At 39.2% G+C, this 25,456-nt stretch overlaps 2 protein-coding genes across 9 annotated transcripts in view; one reads left to right on the forward strand and one right to left on the reverse strand.

Annotated features, from left to right (window-relative positions):
- Window positions 1-10,008, forward strand: part of LOC127357970 (glutamate receptor ionotropic, kainate 5-like) — a 177,487-nt gene extending 167,479 nt beyond the window's left edge. For 4 of the 5 annotated variants that reach the window (XM_051390656.1, XM_051390659.1, XM_051390657.1 and 1 more), the window contains 3 exons: window positions 508-636; window positions 3,586-3,800; window positions 6,548-10,008. In XM_051390656.1, coding sequence (XP_051246616.1) covers window positions 508-636; window positions 3,586-3,800; window positions 6,548-7,315 — 1,112 coding nt within the window. In that variant the 3' untranslated portion in view covers window positions 7,316-10,008. The remainder of the gene's footprint in view (window positions 1-507; window positions 637-3,585; window positions 3,801-6,547) is intronic. The other variant, XM_051390660.1, reaches the window with a different exon arrangement.
- Window positions 10,009-22,771: 12,763 nt separating this feature from the next.
- The window catches only part of LOC127358019 (carcinoembryonic antigen-related cell adhesion molecule 5), a 34,002-nt gene continuing 31,317 nt past the window's right edge, over window positions 22,772-25,456 (reverse strand). For all 4 annotated transcript variants that reach the window (XM_051390845.1, XM_051390842.1, XM_051390844.1 and 1 more), the window contains one exon: window positions 22,772-25,207. The gene's annotated coding sequence lies outside the window, so the exon portion shown is untranslated. The remainder of the gene's footprint in view (window positions 25,208-25,456) is intronic.

The following is a 25,456-nucleotide window of genomic DNA, read 5'->3' on the forward strand; positions in this document are numbered from 1 at the left end:
GACCTCTTGAAAAGGAGAGTTTCAGTCCGCTGCCCTGCCAGAGTCTGCTGGTGTGATTCATACAAACAGACCAACCGCAGGATTTTGTGATAGCAGATACGTGATTTTAACATCAATTCAAACACTAGACTACTATTAAATAGTAATATTACACAAAGACACACAAACTGACTACAGAGAGACACAAAACTTTAAGAGAGACATAACAACAACAAAGAGACACAAAGAGTCAGTACAACTGTAGGGTTTCACTTTCAGTCTGGGTGCGTTGCTCCTATCAGACGGGTAAAGGTGCTTTTGTGTGTCCGGGGTCCATAAAACCTTGTTCTTACAGTTGTCAGTCAGTCAGTGTGACCATGAACTAAAAGGCAACACTGGATCATAATTTCCATTGTTGTTGGTCCACAGTTCACTTCCACAAGTGAGAACCGGTGTAAGGTTGATGTCATGATATCGACCTTACACTGGCCTGTAAGAAGGTCACTGACGGCTGCTCTTCCTCCGCAGGCTCTCCGTACAGAGACGAGATCACTCTGGGGATCTTACAGCTGCAGGAGAGCAACAGGCTGGAGATCCTGAAGAGACGCTGGTGGGAGGGAGGACAGTGTCCCAAAGAGGAGGACCACCGAGCCAAAGGTTGGTGAGAGCACGAGCGTCACACTGAACAGACGGACAGTAGAGCTAACCCTGCTAACACCAACCCGTTATCACCTCAAAGCCGGGCCAACGTGGCAGTGTCACATTGGCAATAATAGATACACAACGTCTGGTTAGACTTTCGAAATAAAGCTTGCTGAGGTCAAAGTTTCTCCTTGGTTAGCTAAAGGAAAAGATGTTACAGTACGTTAGGCTACCTCATCATGGAAACACCTGGAAATGAATTGAACGAATATCCTGGTGAAGATTTACGTTGTTCTGGAAATGTGTTGTATTTATTATTCTGTGCTGAGGACAAATTAATGTTATATTAGAGGAAAACAACAGAGGAACCTGTCTCATAAACAATGACCACCGGATGAACGAGTGCTGTCCTGTATGACTCCTGGAAAACTATTTCTTAAAGAGTGTGAATCCTGTCCAGGAAGTTGTGATCCCAATAATTAATGCACATTCACCCAGTTCTTATGAATTTGGTGCAACCTTGCAATTTTGTCCGATCACAGCAACTTTTTCTGCAATATGTCACCGAACTACTGGAGATTATTCTTATTCTTATTCTTAAAGTACAGCTGGGGGCTGATGGGAATTGTAGTTTTATAATCAGTTTTAGCAGGTATAGATATTTAACTCTGAACCATGAAAGAGTTTTAATCTGAATCAAAAGGTCGACCGACCGACATCCTGAGAGTCGTCAGCTCGTCTCTGTCTCGCTTTATATTTCACAAGGTGTAAAACATAAAAACATCCTCCCCTGATGCAACAGAACCGCCATCGTTTTATCATCCATTGTCTCCGTCTGTCTTCTGTCTTCTGCATTGATTGTGACGTCTGAATTTATCCTTCGTTTCCATTATTGATCCACGTACATGTGTTTCTTTGTTTTGGTCCTGTCTCACTGTAACGAGACGAGACGGCTTCGGCTCATCGACGTCCTCGCTCACATCGTGTGTTTTACGAGCTGATCATTATGGGAATTTGAGTCCTGTATGAGTATTGATCAGCTGCTCTCTGTCATCTGTTCGAGCAGCTTTCTTTGTTCCCAGAGCGAAATGATCTGTGTGTGTGTGTGTGTCTGTGTGTGTGTGTGTGTCTGTGTGTGTGTGTGTGTGTGTGTCTGTGTGTGTGTGTGTCTGTGTGTGTCTGTGTGTGTGTGTGTGTGTGAAGCCGTTAAGATCCTGTTAAGACCCATTAAGACTAATCAAGTGTCTCTTTGCTGCTGATTGCACAGTATACAGTAGTCTCTCTGTGTGTGTGTGTGTGTGTGTGTGCGTCGGTGTGTGTGTGTGTGTGTGTGTGTGTGTGTGTGTGTGTGTGTGTGTGTGTGTGTGTGTTTCCTTTGTCCTCATAAAGATAAAAAAAAAAGGAAATCCTTCAAATTAAAAGCGTTGGAGTCCTTTCTCTGGAGAATGAGTGCCTATAATGAGAGAAGTGATGTGGTTGTTGTACTAATTAGGAGCCAAAGTTCAGTTTGTTTTATTAAAAAGTGGCTTCAAGGATTCTATAACATCATATTATCAGTTCACAGTGTTAGCATGGACCCAGAAATGTTCAGTTTGGGTCTGCAGAAACTGCCGGGTGCTAACTTGCACATGTTGGGCTTTTAGCATAATTAGCATTGATCAGCATCTGCTTGTTGAAGTTAACCAGTTATTGACTGTACAAACGTTAGCTAGCAACATGCACCAACTGGTAGCCAATGTATGCTAACGGTTAGCTGTCAGTATGCTAACGTCCGAAAAGAGTAAACAACTCGTAGGATCCGTGGTGTTAAATATATAGTATTAATCAATATATATTACAGAATTAATCAATATATTTTATAGTATTAATCAATATATTCTATAGTATTAATCAATATATTTTATAGAATGAATCAATATATTTTATAGTATTAATCAATATATTTTATAGAATTAATCAATATATTTTATAGTATTAATCAATATATATTATAGAATTAATCAATATATTTTATAGTATCAATCAATATATTCTATAGTATTAATCAATATATTTTATAGAATTAATCAATATATTTTATAGTATTAATCAATATATATTATAGAATTAATCAATATATTTTATAGTATCAATCAATATATTTTATAGTATTAATCAATATATTTTATAGAATTAATCAATATATTTTATAGTATTAATCAATATATTTTATAGAATTAATCAATATATTTTATAGTATCAATCAATATATTTTATAGTATTTCTATATATATTAGAGAATTAATCAATATATTTTATAGTATTAAATCAATATTTTATAGTATTAATCAGTATATTTTATAGTATCAATCAATACATATTTTATAGAATTAATTAATATATTTTATAGTATTAATATATTTTATAGTATCAATCAATATATTTTATAGTATTAAATCAATATATTTTATAGTATCAATCAATATATTTTATAGTATTAATCAATATATTTTATAGTATCAATCAATATATTTTATAGTATTAATATATTTTATAGTATTAATCAATATATTTTATAGAATTAATTAATATATTTTATAGTATTAATTAATATATTTTATAGTATTAATCAATATATTTTATAGTATTAAATCAATATATTTTATAGTATTAATCAATATATTTTATAGTATTAATCAATATATTTTATAGTATTAAATCAATATATTTTATAGTATTAATCAATATATTTTATAGAATTAATCAATATATTTTAAAGTATTAATATATTTTATAGTATTAAATCAATATATTTTATAGTATTAATCAATATATTTTATAGTATTAATTAATATATTTTATAGTATTAATTAATATATTTTATAGTATTAATCAATATATTTTATAGTATTAATCAATATATTTTATAGTATTAATCAATATATTTTATAGTATTAATCAATATATCTCATTGTATATTTTCAGGTCTCGGGATGGAGAACATCGGTGGGATTTTCGTGGTTCTGATCTGCGGCCTCATCATCGCCGTCTTTGTGGCCATTATGGAGTTTGTGTGGTCGACGCGTCGCAGCGCCGAGACGGACGAGGTAATCCATCATCATCATCCTCCTACTCCTCTTCCTCTCTCGTCCTCCTCCTCCTGCCCCGCCCCCGGCCTCAACCTCAGCTCAAACACCTCAGTAGGTCATCCGCCTGTGTGTGTGTGTGTGTGTGTGTGTGTGTGTGTGTGTGTGTGTGTGTGTGTGTGTGTGTGTGTGTGTGTGTGTGTGTGTGTGTCTGTGTTTTATTAAAAAGTTCATACAGAAAGTTTTAACCAGCGTTTCCATTATTACTGTTGTTGTTGTTGTTGTTGTTGTTGTTTGTCTTTATCTTTGCTTTTAATTACAGAACTTTATATTTTTGTGGCGTCCTATATAAAATGACGTTAATGTTCTGAGTTCAGCTGTATGATAAATGTCTCTTTTAACTGATTTTTTCTAACGAAGATGTTGTTTTTGTGTTTTCTTGCGAGCAGCAAACATTTACAGACACTTTTACAGTCATTGAAACACCTGGAAATTATTTATTTATTTATTTATTTATTTACCAGAGACGATGAACATTAATCAACATTGCCGAGTTAGCTACGTAGCTAATGTTCATGTTTACTATAAAAAAACAATACAACACAATATAAAACATTACTGATTACGAAGTAGCCTGAAAACATTTCTTTTGATTAAAATGACAAATTAGTTTGGTTTGAAACCCGACCGTCGGAGGAGAACCGGTGCTGTATGACTCTGTGAAAGGCAGCGATCTCTTTAATAATGAGAACACGGTGGAAGAGTTAACAACTGGTTGTCAGATAAAGTCCTGCAAAATGATTGTCTTCTTCTTCAGTTCTTTACACACAGGGGGCGCTGTTCTCTCATATTATATTAAATAATAATAACTACAGGAAGTTTGTGTAAAACAAGTCATTTGGATGAATGTTTGATTATTTCCTGTGAATATTGATCAGAGACGAGTTTATCTGATATTTTTAGGAACTTTATGTCCAATCTTCCGTCTGTATTGTGTCTGTAACAGACTTAATAGGCTTTTTTTGTTTGACAGATTCATTGTTTTCTTCTCCCTGATGCTTCTGTTTGCTTTAATAGTTGTTTATCAAAGTGAAGCTCTGGCAATATTCAGTGTTCAAAGCTTAAATAATCAAATCTATAAAAATAATAATAACTCCTTTTAGTTTTCTTCACAGAAATAAATAAAACTCTGAGATATCTACTATATCTACTGTGTATATCTTTACACGCCTTAACCCTTTCAGAATGGACGTCCCGCGGGAGATCGTTGTTTGCGTGATTCTGTTTAAATCGATCTAAAACAAAAACCATAATAGCTCGAGCATTCATTGTTTTTGCAGGTTTCCGTCTTTCGCGTCATCGCGTTGTACACTCGTGGTGATGTGACTACGTTACGTTACGCCGTCATCATGCCGATGCGTGTTGGCACCAACGGATTGGCGTGAGTGGAGAAGAGCAGAGGAGAGAAACAGGCCGATAGTTGATGAGAGAGAGAGACTGAGAGAAATAGTTAGAGTCAGTAGTTTTTAGTTGTAGTTTTAATCGGTGTATTTTTTTGAGTATTTTTTTGTCTTTGTTTTGTCTCGATGGCGAAGAAACGACACTCAACCGAGGAGGTTTTGGAGGTTTTTGTTTGCCTGTGGTGACGATAAATTACGAGGAAGAAGAGCTTTCCTCCGATTCGTTGTGCAGTGAGGATGAAGATCATTTTGTTGAAGGCGTCGATCATTATGGTTTATTGACTTACATAACCTTTTAGCTTAGGGTGAACAGATTTTAGGGATATGAAGCATTTGAAGATACTCCAAGAAATGACATCACAATAAGCAAAAATACCAATGTAGACACTGGCGGACCGTTTCTATTGCAGAGTTTAAAGGGTTAAAATCAAGAAGCCTCGCAACCCCTAATGTGGGTCCCTCCCCTCAGGTTGGACGACACTAATGAGAACATACGTATGAATATTATATCACATGTTCCACGCTGGAGCTTTAAATCCAAACAGGAAGCAGTCTGTTCATTCGCCCTCTGCTGATACAGACTGTGACTTTCATTTGTTCTTCATTTATCTGTCGTTTCTTTGACTTTCTGCCCCGACGGGTTTTTATAGGACAGATGATTCACACACACACACACACACACACACACACACACACACACACACACACATACTCAAACATATTTATAGATAACATGACAGTTGAGGTGGGAAGCTGCGGAGCATTAACACAGATAAAAACATCCAGAACATATTGTGTTCTCTCACATTCACTCAGTTTCTCTTTATCAGCAGCAGTTTATATTCACAGTGAGCTCTTTAAGGAGCATAATGACATTATGAATAAGAAGAGGAATATGTGACAACATAAACTTATTTTTATGTAAAAAGACATGAGGAAGGTAAATATAATATTTCAATATTATTATATGAATTTATTATTAATAAATCAAAATAGATTGAAAAGTCACAGACCTAAACAATGAGCACTACACACCAGACTCCAGAGACAAAACCGGTCATTTTACCTTCAGATCATCATAACTTCATTCAAAGTGGACAGAAACAGAATCAAACTGATTAAAAGCGTCTCTGTTAGTGTTTCCAACAATCACCAACTCTGGTTTGGTGGAAATAAATCCTTAATTCACCGACGTAGATGATAAAAACAGCAGTTTCAGTCGGAGCAGACCGGCTATGGAAACAAACCACAGAGAGGCTGCGATACAACACAGGCAGAGGGAGAGAGACACCATGTGACTCTGTGACTGTATATAGAGAACATCTGTTTGTTTCTTTATTAATGTTTATTATTATTATCAGTTTATAAATGTAACATCTGTAACATCTGTTTGTCTCTCAGGTCTCTGTTTGTCAGGAGATGCTGACAGAGTTTCGAAACGCCGTCTCCTGTAAGAAGAGTTCTCGTTCTCGTCGCCGGCGGCCTCTGAGCAGCACCGGGGGCGGAGTCCTGCGTCACCCGTCCCGCCTGGCGCTGGCTGCCCCGCGCCCCATCCGCCTGGTCCGTGAGATGCGTCTCAGCAACGGCAAACTGTACAGTGGCGCCGGCCCGCTGACGGGCGGGCTGGCGGGGATGGGGGGAGGTATGGGAGCAGGGCCTGATTTGGGCCCGGGGCCACAGAGGCTCCTGGAGGACCCGTTAGGCGCCAACGCCACCACCAGCACGCCGCCTCCCCCTCCTCCGACGTTGGCTCCTCCCGCCCCACCGCGCAGCTTCCTGCAGGGCTGCAGCCACGTGCGGATCTGCCAGGAGTGCCGGCGGATCCAGAGCCTGCGGCCCGCCACGCTCACGCCTCCCCCGCCTCCTCCCCCCTCCTCATCCTCCTCCGCCTCCTCCTGCTCCCGGGTCCCTCCCTCCGGGCCGACGCCAGGTCACCACCACCGCCACAACCCCCACCACCACCTCCATTACCACCACGGCTCCATGTCGCTGCCCCGCCTCCCGCCGCCGCCGCCCCCGATCCCGGCGGACAGAGCCGACAGCGACGGGGGCGGGGGGACAGGGAGCCCCCAGCGGGGAAATACCAAACCGCAGCCACCGCCCAGACCAATGCCCCCGCCCAAGACGCCAACGCGGCCGCCGACAGACTTACTCGGGGGGCACGACTGAGCGGAGTGATGCTGTACGGGCCACCAGGGGGGTCAAAGGTCTTTTAAACCCTCAGTGAACTTTGTGGCCCACAGCTGGGTCAGTCCAAACCGGCCAATCAGCAGGGGGGTGGGCGGACCAAACCATTCTGACTCCATTAAAACAAAGCCACTTCGGCTCAGCGGATCATACCAGTAACCTTTCCACGGGGGGGGGGTCGGGGGGTCGGATGAAACCACTCTGAATCAAACAGTTCGGATCACACCAGCTGAGGCGTTCGGAGCAGGACTGCGGAGGATGGACAAACAGGAAGTGGCTGTTAAACGGACGCCATCCTGGGTCCCGCAGGCGGTCAGTCCTCCACCGCTCGCCTCGGCCAATCATCACGCTCCGTGCCAAGACTGAGGGCTGTGCTCATCAGCGCTCCGAGGTTTCACTGTTTGAATACTGAACCAGGTGTTTGTACAGGAGACACACACACACACACACACACACACACACACACACACACGCACACACACGCACACACACACACACACACACACACACACACACACACACACACACACACACACACACACACACACACGCACACACACGCACACACACACACACACACACACACACACACACACACACACACACACACACACACACACACACAGTAGCAGAGCAGCTGTACAGTTTTCATCTGTCAATCATCTGGACGTCTCTGGAGGATGTAGCTCAACCCGGTCGCCGACCTGAACTGACCAACTGGTGCTGTGATCAATACTCCCCTGAAGCAGCTGACGATGACGATGATGATGATGATGAAGGTTAAACTGTGGGACTGATGGATAAAGGAAAATGGAAACATGTTTGAGCTGTTTACAGTTTTTATTTACGATGATATTAAACATTTCAGAATGATTTTCTGGTCCTGAAACACCTGGAAATGTATTAAAACAACGGCTCCGAACTGCCTTTTAGCTTTAGAGGAGCTACAGTCAGGCTAGCTGTTTCCCCTCGCTTCCAGTCACTATGCTAAGCTAGGCTAACCACGTCCATCTGAAAATCGCCCTCAGAACAAAAAATCTGTGCATTTTCCAAAATGTTGAACTATTCCTCTTAAGCCTCCAAAGTCAGACGGATCCCACGTAGCCAGATTAGCTTAGCATAAAAAAGGGGCTCAACCTCAGAGCATCTGTCCTCTGTTGCTAACGAGAGTTTATCCCCCAACCCGAGAACCAGAGTCGGGTTGTGCTCCAAATTTGTGCCAAAAATAGTTCGGTGAGTGAGACTCCGACTGCGAGGGACTGTGTGAAAGTTATATTGGACGTTTTAGATGTTTTTGGGAGGGGCTTTTTTTTATGTTCCCACAGCTGATTAATATTTTGTTGTTATTTTATTCTAATTTCTCTTCTAATGTGAAAACCAGACAATATTCTCTCCATAAAATGTGATCCAGTTTCACCCAAGTCTCTGATACAGTTGTGTGTTTGTACAGTGATCCGTGAGCTCCGCCAGAACTAATGAATCTTCGCTCTGTGTCTCTAAAAGTTGCAGATTGATCGACGAGTGAATGTCAGATATGATTGGTTGAGATCAGTTAGTTCATGCTGACGTAAGCACGCGTCACATTAAGTTTTACAGGAAGAAAATTGAGTTTTTCTGAATGTTTTTAGCATAAATTGTTAAATATTGGAACAATATAACTGAGGATGTGATCTTAAAGGGTTAAAGTGACATTTTTAGTTTCTTTAAATGCTTTTGTTTTTATATTGAAACAAGTTGTAGCAATTCAATATGGCTGTATAATTATTATTAAAATGTAATTTTCATACAGTCCCTGAAAGGAGAGAAACTAACCTCAGTACAGTACAGTGTGTATTTAAAGTGCAGGCTGCTCACACACACACACACACACACACACACACACACACACACACACACACACACACACACACACACACACTCACAGGTGAACTTAAAGGAGGAAAAGAAAATAACTAAATTTGTGATTGTAATTTCCTTCCTGTCCTTTGTGTCCAGTTTGCTTGTTTTTACTTTATTTTGTAACATTTTATTTCCTGTTTTTCTCGCGGTAACCTCGAGTCTTTTTAAAATCGATGTCGGAGTTCAGAACTCACCTGTCCATCATCCATACGCCGACAAATCAAAGTGCTGGTATCGATTGTCAATTCCACGTGTGATTGCTTTACAGTGCCCCCCCGCCTGCAGGGCCCCGGCTGCGAGGAGCAAAATGTAAATCTGCACATTTTTTATTGACTTTTATTGGACATTGTTTGAAGAGCAGTGCCTGTAGTTCCTGTTTCTTTCTTTAATTTTTGGGGTTTTTTTGCATAGAAACTATTAAAAAATGAGCCAGCAGCGTCCGAGAGGAAGAAACTGTTCATGAAAATGAGTAAAAGCGCACAGGAATGTCGATGTAATGTGACTTTAAGTGTGTGTGTGTGTGTGTGTGTGTGTGTGTGTGTGTGTGTGTGAATGACGTTCATCACATCGTCTGCGGGTTTATTTCTGCTCCTCCCTTCAGATTCGAACCAGCAGCTCATCAGTAGGACGGAGGCGACAGACGGATATTATTCTGATATTGTTATCATTATTATTGATATTGACGTGTGGGGTGACTGTAGGAGGGGACCGGCCCTCTGATGTTCAATATATAGACACACGTTTGGAATAAAAAAATACAGTCAATGTACCAAAAACTCTGCTGTTGGTGCTGTTTTTATTCATCTGACCTTTGACCTTTCATCAACGTGGATGCTGCTGTACAGCCCCATGTAGAAAAACACTAATATTATATATATTAATATTATATTTAGTAATATTCTGGCAAAATACAGTAATTTTCTGTGATTAAATGACAATTTTTAGCTTTAAAATGTCTTTTAAATGTAATTTCTGTAAATATAAGGCTGATTATTTTATTCTAGCAGTTATTACGTTACTTACCAAAACAGCTGACGTACAATAAAAACAATTAATTATCAAAGTGGTAGCTAATTAATTATTTGTGGATCATTTAATTAAGTCGTTAACAATCTGTTTTACACTTTGGACGTTATTAGAAATGGATGCGTATTCATTCATATGATGATTTATTTATTTATTTACTGATAAAAACAAAAATGGAAAAACTCATTAATTATATATATATAAAGTCAATTTAAAGAAAAGGAGTCAATGTGATCTTAAAGGATATTAAAGGATATTAAACTGAAATTAAATCACCAAAACTTAAAAACTTTAGATTAGATTAATAAATAATAGTTATATTTATAATAAATTAATTCATGTTCATTGAACTGAATTCATCATGTTTGTTCTTAAAGACGACTTCAGAGTGAAGAAGAATAAATCTTTATTATAAAGGAGCTCTGTTGGTGAAACCAGTCACTAAATGTTGGTGCAAAGGATTGTGGGACGGCGTTCACTCCTTTAGTGTAGGAGATAAGAAAGGAAGCAGTGTAGCACCTTTCCTCAGTATTATTATTGTTATTATTATTATTGTTATTTTTGTTATTTTTATTGTTATTATTATTATTGTTATTATTATTATTGCGGCTGCTGAAGAGTCGCTACCAACTGAGCGCGCTCCGTTTGGCTCAACGATGGAGGAGAAGTTGGAGTTTGATCAGAAAACCTTAAATATCAGGTAATTAATGTTTTACTGCTGTTTTTATCCAATGTGTCCAATATTAAATTAATAAATGTAAATCTAGTAAATGTATTGTGTGAAATGTGTAAAATTCATCCAATAATTTGTGAATTTAAATATCACAAATTATTACATCTTATTTTTATCTACTAAATACATTAAATACAATACATTTAATACGTTCTACTTTTACTCCATTACATTTCATTTTTAGTTTTATTTTTTATATTTTTTATATTATTTATTTATTGTATTATTAGTTATTTTTATTTTTTTCTTCATATTAATATTTATTTATGATTTATTATTATAATTATATGTTTTTATATTATTTTATTATTTTGTAATATTGATTTTATTTTATTAAATTTATTTTTTATTTTACTTTTGACGTTTGTGTGGTTTTACGTTTTTATAATGTTTTTGTTTTGTCTTGTTGCCGCGGTTACACAATGGAGTTTGGTTTTTATTTTAGTCTTTCGTATTTTTATCTCCTGCAAGGACGCCATGTTTTCAGTTTGTTTGTTTGTTTGTTTGTTTGTTTGTTTGTTTGTTTGTTTGTTTGTCAGCAGCATTGAAGGAAAACTATCGGAGCTGTTCTCATGAAACTTGTTGGAAATGAAGAAAGAAGAATAAATCACATTTGTTCCTAATTAAAGTTGAGATTAGCAGATCACAGAAGATCTTTTAATCCTGTCGGCAGCATTTTGTTGCAGAATTGTTTTGTTGTTTGTTTGTTTTTATTCTTAATCTGTTTAAAATGTTTTCTTTATCTACTGAAACTGGATGAACTTTATCTTCAGAGTCTTCTGGAGGTTCAGAGGTTTGTGTCTGACTGCAGGAGCGACCGCAACGTCAGCATCCAGCCAGCAGAGGGCGCCGCAAGCCAGAGGAAGAGCATCCAGCAGAGAGAACTGAGTGTGTTTGAGTAGTTTATTAACATCAAAACTGATGAGGAGGTTTTATTTTCAGGTCAAATGTGAACGTAATAAATCTTTTTAACTATATTAATATAAATTTAATGACAGAATTTCCTTAAAATCAGTTGGTTTGATCATTTCTTCAGATTTGATATTTTACACAAACAGAGAAACAGAAACCGTTCATTTGAATTAATTAAGACGACTTTATGAAAAGAAAAATCTAATTTTCTGCTCAGTTAAGTCCAATTAAAATCTGTAGCTCAGTTGATTTTGTTTATTTTACTTAATGAGGCCAGTAAATGTGATTAAAGAATTCATTGGCGCCACCAAAGGGGGGCCGAGGGGGGGGCCTGACCCTGATACAAACACTGGTTCCCCATCACGAGTCGTGTTCTTCTATCTGATATTTTACATTAATAAATATTAATTTAAATCAGTAATGTATGTTTGTCGTAATAGTTCTTTAAACTTTATTATAGTTGTTTTAATCTCTTGTTTTTGTGCTTATGTGAATATTTGATATGTTTTTTTTTCTTCTGTGCCTTGTTGTTGTAAGAAAAGTGTTATTTAAATTTAGTTGAGGACGATCCACCCAGCGAGATCAGTGGCAGCGTTCCCACACAGCGTCCTGGAAAACCTGGAAATAGTTAAAGGGACAAAGAATCCTGGAAATAATCTCTGTTGAGCTGGAACTGTTTGTGTTTCATCCTCCCACTCAGATAACCTCAAAATCTGAGGTCACCTGTTTGTGATGTAAAAATAATCATTCTCACAATCATCATGAATCATATCTGTCACAAAATAATCACAATCTGATGTTTTTACTGCATCATACGGCTCTAATTTTACTGTAATAAAGGTGTGTGTATCTGCGTATCACTCCACTGCGTATCACGCCACTGTGTATCTCTCCACTGTGTATCACTCCACTGTGTATCTCTCCACTGTGTGTCACTCCACTGTGTGTGTCGTATATGAAGATATAAATAAAACCATGTTGTGTTTCTGTTATATGTGAATATGAACGTCAGCGGTGTGACCCGTTGGCGTTCGAGGTCGTCTCTCTCTGTCGTTCAGCCTTCAGCCTGCAGCTCTGTGGCTCCACAGGAAGATTACAGTCAGGTCAAGATAACTGCGACTGTATCAAACGTTTATCACCTCCGAACACTTTCTGACAGCCGGCGCTCCTGAACGTCTCGTTCCTGGTGAACACTTTGATCTGAAGCTGCTGGGAAAGTGTGTCAGTGAATCCCACGAACGCTGACATTACCAGAGGAAAAAATATAAACTATTCTCCTTTTTTTGATTTGAATTTGTCATTGTGCGACCCGCTGCTGACTTAAACTAATAAATACAGTTGTTTATATCCATATATGCTATAAATAATTCAGCAGCAACAAGATAGTGATGATAATATGGTTTCATCTTCACATTAAAACAATGTTCCAGCAGCTGAGCACCAAAAAACATACAACAGAAAATAACTGACCCTTAATAATACATCAATCTTCTATGATCAAAATAGCTTTAATTTTACATAAAATCTATTTGTGTCTTTTCAATATTTAATTAAAGATATTTACAGTGTAAAACAATGAGCTATAAATACAGATGAACTCTGCTATAATATAAATAATCAGACTTACATTTACAGCAGAGTGCTGTTATTATTAGATTTTTATTATAATTAGTCTGAATGTTAAAAGTTATAGAAGTGTAATAAAAGTCATTATCTGTGAGATTACAGTAATTATTGCTGTTTACACTGATAACAACTGTATTTGGACAGTTTACCTTATACACTGATAAACAACATTTATTCAACTTCCATCATTATACAACATATCTGTCAGTTAACTAACTAATCTATGTGAAATTACACAACAAATACCTTTATTGTTAATTTTTTACTTTAATTGACTGTTAACAGTCTCGAGTCCAGGAGCAGCCTCGGCTCCAATCCGGCTCTCTTCCTCTCCTCTTGGGGCAACAGGACTCGGTGTGGTGGGCTGGTCCCATTCAGGGTTCCCACTCTTTATTTAACTTTTTTTCTTGACTCTACAGGACATCACTTGGTTACACACGGTCATATAAGCTGCAGTTTCGGGCAAACTGACTACATTAATTTGGCCACAGCCTGTAATTAACAGTTCAAATCAATTAGAATTAGAAAACACTGTAATTACATGTGTCTGTAGCTTGCGACTATATGTTCAACGTGCATGTTTTATGATGAATTTAACCATATTTAGTTCAGATCATGAGGTTTTGGAGCACATATGGACCGATGAAATGATAATGCCATGAACTTATGTTGAGGCCTACAGGGGCTGAGCACTGTGAGCACGTTGGGAAGCAGCCGGACCTTCGTGGTTTTCGTCCATTAAAGTTTGCATCAGCTCACACAGTGATGCAAGTGATGCTGGGAAAAAGGAGCAGCTGTGAACATAGTTCTGCTGAAAATGCTGAACAGAGGAACTGAACAATGACTTCATGATTAAAGAGAACCGAGGGAGGCGACTGCCTGTCATTAATCCACTATTTACTACAACATAACATCATTCATATATCAGGGAGGGGCTGAGGGATTCACACTGATGTTGTTTTTAACATTTCAGAGAAAACGGCACAAAAACAAACCAAAGGTAGAAAAGAGTCTGCTGATTGTGAAGGTGGTCAAAGTCACGTAAACAAGACTTAAAGGTGTAGTCTGTACAGTGTAGTGCACCACCCGTAAGGGAAGCAAAGAGAGGAGAAACAAGTGCCTCTCTTTCACTTCCCTAAAATACTGTATTTCCTCTGTTCAGTTTTATTGTTTCTTGTATTAATGACCTCTGAAACGTCTCAGTTCAGTTCAGATACAAAACATGACTTAATCAGCACTCAGATTACCCATAATGCCAATCTCTACCGAGATATTATAAATCATGTTTTTCAGTGTTATGTTACAACCAACATTAAATTGTTCTTGTTCTTTCAGGAATCTTTTATTTTAAAATAATAGCAGGAAACGACAGAATTATTACAGAAAGTTTGGTTTCTTTGAGGATCGACTGGAGTTTTTCCAGCAGTGTTTGGTTCACCTGCACTGTAAATCCTAAAGAAGTTAATATAATCTGTAATTTATTGTGTTCTAGGACAGAAAGGCTTCACTCAGACTGAAAGAGATGAACACGGTGAAACCGACAGTGACACACTGTCAGCTGGAAGAACCAACATTTCATCACTGTGATGATTTCATGTTAAACACGAACTCTGATCTCAGTGAATATAAATACACACATGATGCAACCGTCCAGTAAATCAACCTCCTCCGGAAACGTACAGTTCGTCTTATCAAAGATTTATTTGCGTCTCGTCTTAGTCACGGAAAAAAGGTTGATGACAAACATTTTTCAGAAGACAACATGACGGTGTTTAGTAAAAAGCCTGAATTCAGACGTTGTCGGTCTGTACGGAAAACGACGAGCAAACAACTTTCAAAATGCTTGTTTTCTGAATGGAGTTTGGTTAATCGGGGTTATGCTATGTTAGTTCATAGTGAAGTAAAACCGACTTCCTCACTTCCTTTTTCTGTCTACTCTCTGTATAAATTTGAAGTAGTATCATAGAGTTGGGTGGGTGTCTGCGGCAGACAGGTTGAGAAGAGAAAGTGAAGATGAATCTACTCTTTAAATTCCAAAAGTTTCAAAAATAAACTTGTGTAAACGTCTCCAGATCAGATCAGGATCCGGTGTAACTGTGTTTATTCCTCCAGAAGCTTAGTTTGCGTTTGATGGGGCCTGAGGGAATAAAGTGTCGATATGTTGTCTGATCTTTACAGTTAACTATTAACGATTATTCACATTATTGGACTTTTTAAGACCCTGCAGACGTGTCAGTGTTTGTATATGTAGATTATTGATCTTTACGAACGACAGCGCTGCTTAATGAGAACCTTGTGTGGATTCAATTGAGATTTTTAGGACATTTTAATGGATAAAATGTGTCACACTGTGTCTGTGTATTCTGTACTAATCACTCTGCTGGAAGTAAAGAATACAAACCATGAAATCCATCCGGTATGCTTTTCCCCTTCAGCACAGAGACATTTGAATCAGAGAATGAATCATCACGCAAATATTTCCAGCAATTAGACGGATCCTGGCAGTGGTCCCTTCCTTCCGCTCGCACTATCAGCTCCTCGAGGAGACGTCCCGACTCCTTCAGAGGACGTCAGTCTGGAATTTGACCCCCGAACCTCCAGAACTGGGACATTAAAGGTTTCTACCTGCAGATTAATGATCCATTAACGGTTCTGCTCTTTGACTCCCATCAGTTACAGGATGTCAAGTCAGGACACATCGTTCAGTCTCGCTCTGCAAGGAGAGATTTTCACACCCTGGAGATTAAATACATTCCTCACATTTTTTATTTCTGAGCTTTTTATTTATTTATTTGCATGTTGAGAAGCAAAAATCTGTTGAAACCTGCAGAGGTTTATTTTAAACTTCTGGTTCCCAAAGTTTCTAAAGATAATGAATACGTCTGACCTTTCAGTAAGATTAATGGACTTATTTAAACCCTCCCCAACAGGGATTGTCCAATCACAGCCTTCGGTTTTCTCCATGTGTTTGCAATGGAGGTTCAAGGGAGTTTGTGACACAGCCAGCAGTTTATACACAATGAACACCAGCAGACAACAAAGTAAGGTCATATACAACACAAATATGTGAATCTGCTGGCCGGACGGAAGCAACTTAAACTCTTCAAACAGTCGGTGGATCAACCCGGACCGACTGATTCACTCATACAGGTGTGGGAAGTCAGTCAGGCTGCACAATGTAACTAAACCCTGAGAAACCAAAACGTTTTATGAACGTAGACAGGAAGTGGAAGTGGAACCTAACCCTCCGGGTTCTGATCGAAAGACTCCACTGACGTTTGTAACAACGCTAATAACTAAACATCCAACCATGAACGCAGCTGTTCTCAACCTCATAAGGACTGTAGTTTTATGAAAAATAACAGTAAAATAAATATTTCTGCTGTTAGCACATTTAAAGCTGCTTATGTGAGTCCAGGTGAGGAGTAGGGACGAGCCCCTACGGGGAAATATATTCATATCATTATAACGGGTCAGTTTAAAGTCAGGAAACAGTCAGTAAGTAATCGTTATCTCGGGGGAATCACAGACTTTAAGTCAGTATAGTCCTAAATGTGCACATTTTTATAAATATCATAGATTTGTGGGTAATAATTCTGTTGGAGGGTTTTCATTAGGACCCTGCTCACCTGGTCGCTCACGTTCTCATATTACAGATCAATACTTCATTAAAATATGTTTGTGAGAGTATGGAAGCCCACATCCGCCAAAACGATGAAAAGAAAGGATCCAGGAAGTCATTATAATGACTATAATATAACTTTCTCTCTATAATGACTTCCTGGATCCTTTTTGGGGCTTTAGGTGAGAAATAAACGCAGGAACAGAATCTTGAATCATATTTGATCAGTTTGATCTCAGTTTGGTTTCTCGTCGTGCAGAACATCAGGAACCCTTCGTCTTCAGCAGCACTTTTGTTGGTAGATGTGAGACGTTCCTATCGCACACGTCTGCGTCTTCACATTTAGGAACATTGACGTGGGTTTGGTGACGTACGGCTCAACGTTTTGTGCAGGAAACTTCAGCTATGGGTCATAACTTCCTGGAGGAGGCAGATTATATTCTGTCAGCAAATCTGGATTTAAAGATGAATCACACGTCAGATCAGATCACTGTTTTTGTCCTCAGCGAGCTTCCATATGTGTTAAACACTGTAGTTATTACTCTGCCATCCCCCTCAACAAGGCCGTCATTACGCTACCCTGTAATCAGACACACACACACACACACACACACACACACACACACACAGGTAGTGTGTAACCTGCTGCTACAGGCCCACACTGCTCGCTGTCACACACTCAAAGGATCACACTCAGTACTTTACATCATGTAACACATTTATACTTTAATGGTGTACAGCAAACAACAGCAAACACAGGACAGCTTCACTCACACCGTCTTCACACTCACTCACCACCAGGGGGCGTTCAGATGATAAAATCTGTTTATTGTTACTTTTATCAGAGTGTAAAAGTATTAAAGTGTTCAAACTGACTCGTGAAGCAGATACAATCCACTGTACCAGCCGAAGAACCGTGAATCAACATTAATACAGCAGAAAACAAACAACTGTTAGCTATGTGAATATACACTGTGTGTGTGTGTGTGTGTGTGTGTGTGTGTTTCCCTCTCTATGTGCAGCTGCTGCAACTAGTGAATCCAGGATTTATTTCCACCAAACCAGAGTTGGTGATCGTTGGTTAGAGAGACCAACAAAGACGGTTTTATTAAGTTTCTGTTGAGTTTGAAAGATCCTGGAGGTAAAATGAGTGCTGCCTGGAGCTCTACGGCGACATCTAGTCTGGAAACTGTGTACAGCACCTTTAAATGAAAGAGTGAAACCAGGACAGATTATAAAGTCACTACCTAAAAGATTCAAAAGTAAATCCCCTTTCATTTACTCCTTCAACTGCCAGAGTAATTCTGTCGGACATTAATTGTATTTTTATTAAATATTATTTTAGATATTAGATTAAATATTTCAATATTTAATATTCACCATGTTCAACATCACAGTTAGCATGCTAACGCTAGCAGTAAACACAACGTTGGGCTGATGGGAATGTCTGAGGATATTTGTTCAACGTGTTGAGCGTGAAGAGATATAAGATGAGATAAGATGAGATATTTGACAATCACAAACATGAACTTTCTGAGGAACTGAAAATGGAGGCTGGTGGGGGGGGGGGGGGGGGGGGGGGGTTCCCGTTTAACCCCGCCCCCTCCTTCCTCCCTGCCTGATTCAGAGTTGACTTGAAGAGGAGGAACAAACATTCCTGACTAAATGCAGCGGGCGTGTTCAGTCCCGTCAGATACACCTGATTCAACACACACACACACACACACACACACACACACACACACACACACACACACACACACACACACACACACACACACACTTGAGGTTTATTTGAGGAGGATTTGAACTGAAGTGACTTTCGTGTAGAGTCTCTTTATGTCTTTGACTCACTTGAGTCTGAAACTTTAACTTCTGATTTACTGAGAGCTCTTCCTCCTCCTCCTCCTCCTCCTCTCTTCCTCCTCTCATTGGACAAACATTTGAACTACAGTAGGAAGTACAGCAGGTGACTCACAGCTCACTCCTTCACTCATTAACACTTTGGAACTGAAGGTTGTCTGTTTGTTTAAAGAGGTTTGTGAGCTATTGTTATACTTTGGCACATTGGTGTGGAGGCCACGCCCCCTAAAGTCTCCGTCCTTTGCGGGTCTCTGATGCATTTTTAAAATTAGCAGAGGGGGAGGAGCTGTTACAAGAGGCTAACTGGCTGCTTTCCAGTCTTTATGCTAAGCTACGCTAACAGGCTGTAGCTTCATATTACAGAATCTTCTTCAGACTGGTTCAGGAGCAGTTTTGCTTCTTATCTCATATCTTGTGTTTTCTGAGATGTGGTGGAGCTGCTCTGATGAAAGAACTATTTCAGACTTAATCTGATAACAAACTGTTATCATCATCATCATCATCATCGTCATCATCATCATCTTCATCGTTATCAGCAGCATTTCATCCGGTTACGAGCTGCTTTTACTTTTGCTTCGCTGACAGTGAAGTAAGTTTCTGTTGCAGTAAACAGTAAACAGGCACTCTTCTGAACTTCCTCAGAAAACACTCACCCAGCAGCGACGGACGGAGGCGGAGCCAGCGACACACCTTACCGCCTCCAGTCAGAAAATCTGCTTTGAGAAGCCGAAATTCACCCTGATGGAAAAATAACCCTCACAACTAATATTCGTTACATGATCTCAGAGTCATATGAGGGCTGTTCGGCGTGTGTGTGCAGGTGTAGTGGAGCTCTATTGTGCTCTCGGGTTGACGGACGTGAGGAGAATAAAGCTGACAGTTAATCCACTGATTGACTGTTATCAGCTGGATTTACGTGGCTGAAAGACTCAAAGTCGCACTGAATTCACTGACACCTGGCAGCAGGTCAAAGGTCACGTTTCAGCGAGACGTTTGCGTGTGAGGATGTTTGTTCAGTTTCTCCCCACATTGTACAAATCAAACACATAATATCTTTATATTAGATTCATGTTGTTGTCGTGGATTGAAACGCTCTGAAACGCTCTCGCTGTGATTGGAAGACGCAGACCCCGACGTTATAAAGCCGGTTGTATTTCTGGGTTAGCCTTCCCAAAGCGAGCTCTTCTGCACCGCGGCGCTCTGTGTGTGCGCCCAGAGGGCAGCAGGGTGGATGCAAATGCCCTCATTGTTTAACCCTGCGAGGTTGGGTGTGGGGAGGTTGTCGTGAGGGTTGTGAATGTGCGTTTGATCCGACAGCAGATAACATGGTAAAGGAGCAGGTGGAACAATAGGACGGGCTGAGTGATGCTCTGGTAGTGAGCGTAGGCCGGATAATGGGGTCTTATGGACAGACCAGCTTCGAGTGAGGAACTGCAGTTGTTGGTTAATGTGAACATATATCACACTTATGTGTTCATGTAAGTAACAGTAAGGCGTGACTTGCTGAGCGACTTCCAGAATATCTTTAGATTTTCCTCTGTAAGGACGTTAATCAATAATCACTACAATCAATATCTACATTATCTATATATAAACATCAAAAGGTCTTTAATAAGCAAAGATTTCAATATAATTTATTTCATCTGGTAAAATAAATCACTTTTCTATTAATATTGTATTACACCATCTTTGTTTTTGTCTGTTTATTGTATGATTATATTTATAAAGGGGATCTTCAAACCTGCACATTGTTCTATTTCTTTTGAATTATATTTATGTTTTATATACATATTTATATAAATATATATATTAGCAGAAGCCTCTACAGGAACGTCATTACTGTGGCTATAAGGGCAACGGGGAGCGGTAGCGGTTTAGGTATGTGGGGTCAGGTTAGGTATGATTTATTTGTATTTAAGAAGATAAACTGAGTAAAATATACAAAAAGTGAATGAAAGATGAAAGAAGAGACTTTAAGTTCAAAATATGTATTTTTCTGTGTGTTACTAACCAGTATTTACTGTCCTGTTGGTGGAAGTTGTTTGTTTCTTTGTGTGTTTTTTTTGTGTGTTATTGTGAGTGTTATTTTTGGGTGTGTGTGTGTGTGTGTGTGTGTGTGTGTGTGTGTGTGTGTGAGTAAGTGCGGCCGCTCTGTTGTGTGTTTACAGAAACCACAGAACTCATTTTCACAGGACAGTCCCGCTGAGGCGAACCTCAAACGCATCGCTGACATTTCCCAGTGATCCTGAGTTTCACTGACGTTCGCTGAGCTCAACACAAACACGAGGAAACATCTTCAGCTGTTACACAACGACGCTGCCGTTCCCGTGGAGGCCGAGCTCCACTGAACGACACTGAACGACACAAATACATCATTTAATAATAAGAAGTGGAAACTCAAGATGCTGTAAAAGAGCTCAGCATGCTGACATAAAACCCAAACAGCAGGATTTATTGGAGGATTATGAAGCAGATTTTCTATCGCAGACGCTTTTACGTCACTTTGTGTAAAGTTGAGTGTTAATGTTGTAGCACAGCCCAGAAGACTTTAATGGTATTTGTTTATATATTTTCAACATAGAACTGAACAAAAAGCACCTCTATCTACCCGGAGAGATCTAAAGGTGTCCAAATTTATGGAAATATCCAGATCTGTATCATATTATCTGTTCATTTGCAAACGTATCTCCACCTTGGATACGACCATGTTTGTGCATTTATTCCCGTTTACTGGACACATTTCTTTGTTATAAACGTTACAGGGTTCGAACAAACAGACAGCGTCCACTGACTCTATTACTCTAATACATTCAATAATAACAACTTACTCAATAACTGCAGAAAGTTTGTGGAACTATTTATTTTATACAACTTTTATCATTTCTAACAATCATAAAACTTAATGAGCTTTTTGACATTCAGCGTTCGCTCTTTGGTTGTTTTCTAAAGCAGGATGAGGCTGTTTATCAGAGGCTCTGTGAATATAATCTGTGTGCAGATCTTCAAAGTTTAGATCTGAAATAATAATCTAATCTTTAAATACAGAGAAACAGGCTGTACTGTGTATATTTGTTATATAATCTGTATGTTTCTGACTACAAGGATGAAAGCACGATGGCGTGTTCTCGGTTTATCAGGAGGTTGAGCCGACCCACAGGCATACAGCGTACCAACACACAGTCAGTGGGATGGGCGCACGCTGTTGGCTAATTAGACCTTCAGTAGACCATGTGACAGCCTCCATAGATGTCCCTGGTGTCTTCCTACTGCATGTGGGGAATGATTGTTTGCAGCTGTGTAGCCACTCCCTCTTTAAGATCTCTCATTATGAACCGTTTGCCTGATGGAGCAAATAAATGTTTGTACTGCAACTTGCTCTTTTCTAATTCACCAACACAATAACGTATTAAAACCATAAAAACCTTCAACAGCATCAGAGAACAATAAAATCCTCCTTCTAACTGCTTATTTCTGTACAAAGAGATCTGTCCATCAGTTTGTGGCTTTAAAAAGAAGGCTGAAACTGAGATGAGATGACATGTTGAGACGGATGTGTGTGTGTGTGTGTGTGTGTGTGTGTAATATCTACTGACTTTCATCACCTCTCCACGCCCTCGACTCCTGCAGAACACACAGGTTTTCTTTTAAACTGTTGGACGACTTTCTGTGATTGGACGGTTTGAAGCTGCACAGACTCTGATTGGCTGTCAATCTCGGTGGAAAGTAAATAAATAAAAACACAACAAACGAGGCAAAATTAGGAAAATATTTCCACAACTTTTATGGCTTTACAAGGATGTTAAATTGGACATGGATTTGATTTCTTTTATCTTTTTTTATTTTACAGGAGAAGGAAGAGTTTCTGTAAACATCAACAAAACAAACAAAAATTAGATAAGCAATAAAAACCCCACATACCCTCACAAAACAAATGTTTACAGTGTGTTTGTTTCTATTATTTACAATGAGGGCAGTTTCTCTTTCAGGCTGTTTGAGTCGGTTTCGAACATGCGTCTCGTTGAGGACACTGTGTGTTGTTATGGATACATTCGGAGCTGTTTGTGTCTCAAACTGGAGACAGAAACGTGTTGAAAACGACATGTTGTTTGACTTCAACCGCTGAGTTCAGGGTGAAAACGCACAAAGTGAAAAAACACAACAACAAGTTAATGAGATTTTTAATGTGTGACCTGCAGACCGGCTATGATCTTCAGTTCCAGCTATCAAGGCTTTTTTTTTTCTAAACAAAATAAATACTTTTCTCACTGGAGATCAGTGCATGTTGGAGTCTGAGATCACAAACAGAATCAGCTCAAACTGAAGTAATGATCTGATGTTTGACGGCAAAAAACACCCAGAAAAGACATCTGAACTTCAAAAAATACAAAAAGCGGTTTTGTTTCCAGATGAAAATCTGGCGTGTTATTAACCCGTGAAAACTATAATTTAGTTTAAAACAACTTCTATTCAATTGTGGTTTAAAAAGACTCAGTAGCAACGCCCTGAAGCTCACCAAACTTTCCCTCCAAAACTCAAAGTAAGTCGCCGCCAACAAACACCTTCCCGCTCTTTTTTTTCTGTCTTCCCTCCGCGTGTTGAATCTTGTCCGTGCCGCCTTAAACATCTGACCTCCGCCTCTTTCTACTCTAATGCATTTGTACAGAAACAAACGCTGAAGAGGATCCTGGACCGTAAAGAAACCGCAGAGGAAAACGGCGGGAAGAAATCAGGATCACAGCAAAGGTTACGGAAGGAGAGAGTTGTGTGTATCTCAGATATTACAGCCTGATGGAAACTGATAAAAATATACTTTTTTAATACTCCTTTTGGAAAGAACAGTGATGTTGATTCGTACTGAGCTGATATTATACAGTTGGAAAATAAACTTACACAAAATAAACTGGTTTCTAGTGGATGAAACTAATAAAAAAGTTTCTTAGAGCACAGTTACAGATACCTCGGATAAATCTGAATTAATTATACTTTGTGCTCATAGTTTCCCTAAAATGAATATTTGTGTAGAGCTCTGGGCGACTTGGTGGGATTTAAGAGGTTTTATTCATTGAAAGAACTTTAAAATCCAGACCAGGCTAGTAAAGGAGACCTGCCTCTAATTGGGACCCTGCTTTAAAGTTTTACTAACTTTAAAATCTATTTATCATAAATAAAATACATTATTTTTGTTTTAATCTTATTTTATATAGCACTTTGTAACTTTGCACTTTCTTTTGGCCCTATATAAATAAAATTATTATTATAGTTTATTATTTCTGTTGTTATCCTTATATTAGGACATCTTGCTTTGCATTGTACTTAATGATGCCACAATCTGGCACTTTAAAAAGGGCAGTGATACAAAATAATGGTAAAAATAACTCATTAAAAACCTTTAATTAATCCTGTTTTGGTTAAGATGGTTTAAGATTGAAGCTCAGTGCGGGAAAGCAGCTGGACGGGAGAGGAAACTCAACGTGTTTCTAACAAATTGTGAGCACCGGAGAAACTGAGGTATTTTGGCTCAAACTGTCCTCCGATAACGCCGTCAGGTACAGAGAAAACCCCCACCCACCCCGTCTCCACCCACCTGGCACAGAAGGTGAGATAAATCAAACCACAGATATTATTTTTACCCAGAGTCCTGAATGTCGACGTGTGTGGCCTCAGCCAAGCATCACAGTGTGTGTGTGTGTGTGTGTGTGTGAGTGTGTGTGTTTCCTCCTCAGGTTTCCAGCCGGATAAAGAGTCTCACTCATCGTAACCGCCAGTCCGTCCGCCTCAGTCCAGGAACGTCTCTGATCGCACAGAGTTTCTTGGTGTGTTTAGTTTCCCGAAGGAAGCGGCAAAGCCAAAAAGACCAAATGTGAAAGGTGGCGTTTGTTGACAGCCGGTGGAAGAGGAGAGGGAGGTGATGAACCGGTGGCGGTTGGAAGGTGAAAAAAGCTCAAGAAAACGTAAAAAGATGAGAAGATTCCAGCTAATAATCCAAACTGATAGAATCCGATGTTTGGGTTGAATCAAGTTGTCCTCGTCAGCCAGAGAGAGAGAGAGAGAGAGAGAGAGAGAGAGAGAGAGGGATGATGGGGAAGCTGGTTCAGGCTTCACAGGAAACCAGCTGGATCCAACTGGATGCTCCTCCTGGCTGCACAGATGGATCATGGGAAACAAAATGGTTGGATGTTTGGGCCGGCAATTGCTGAAGAGAGGAAGAAGAAGACAGTGTTAGTCTTTCTGTTCTTTTTATTTCTCTATTATATTATATATATTATATTTTTATTGGACACAGGACTTCCTGTCTGTAAGGATAATCTAAATGATTGGAAGGGAAGGGTGAAGCAAGGGAGTTGCAATTACACTACTGGATAAATCCTACAAACTGGACCTTTAAAAGCAAGACTTCAATATATATATATAAGTCCAACTACAAGCAGAAAATGTTTGACTT

Source organism: Dicentrarchus labrax, unplaced genomic scaffold (assembly GCF_905237075.1).
Source record: "Dicentrarchus labrax unplaced genomic scaffold, dlabrax2021, whole genome shotgun sequence".
Classification (NCBI taxonomy): domain Eukaryota; kingdom Metazoa; phylum Chordata; class Actinopteri; family Moronidae; genus Dicentrarchus; species Dicentrarchus labrax.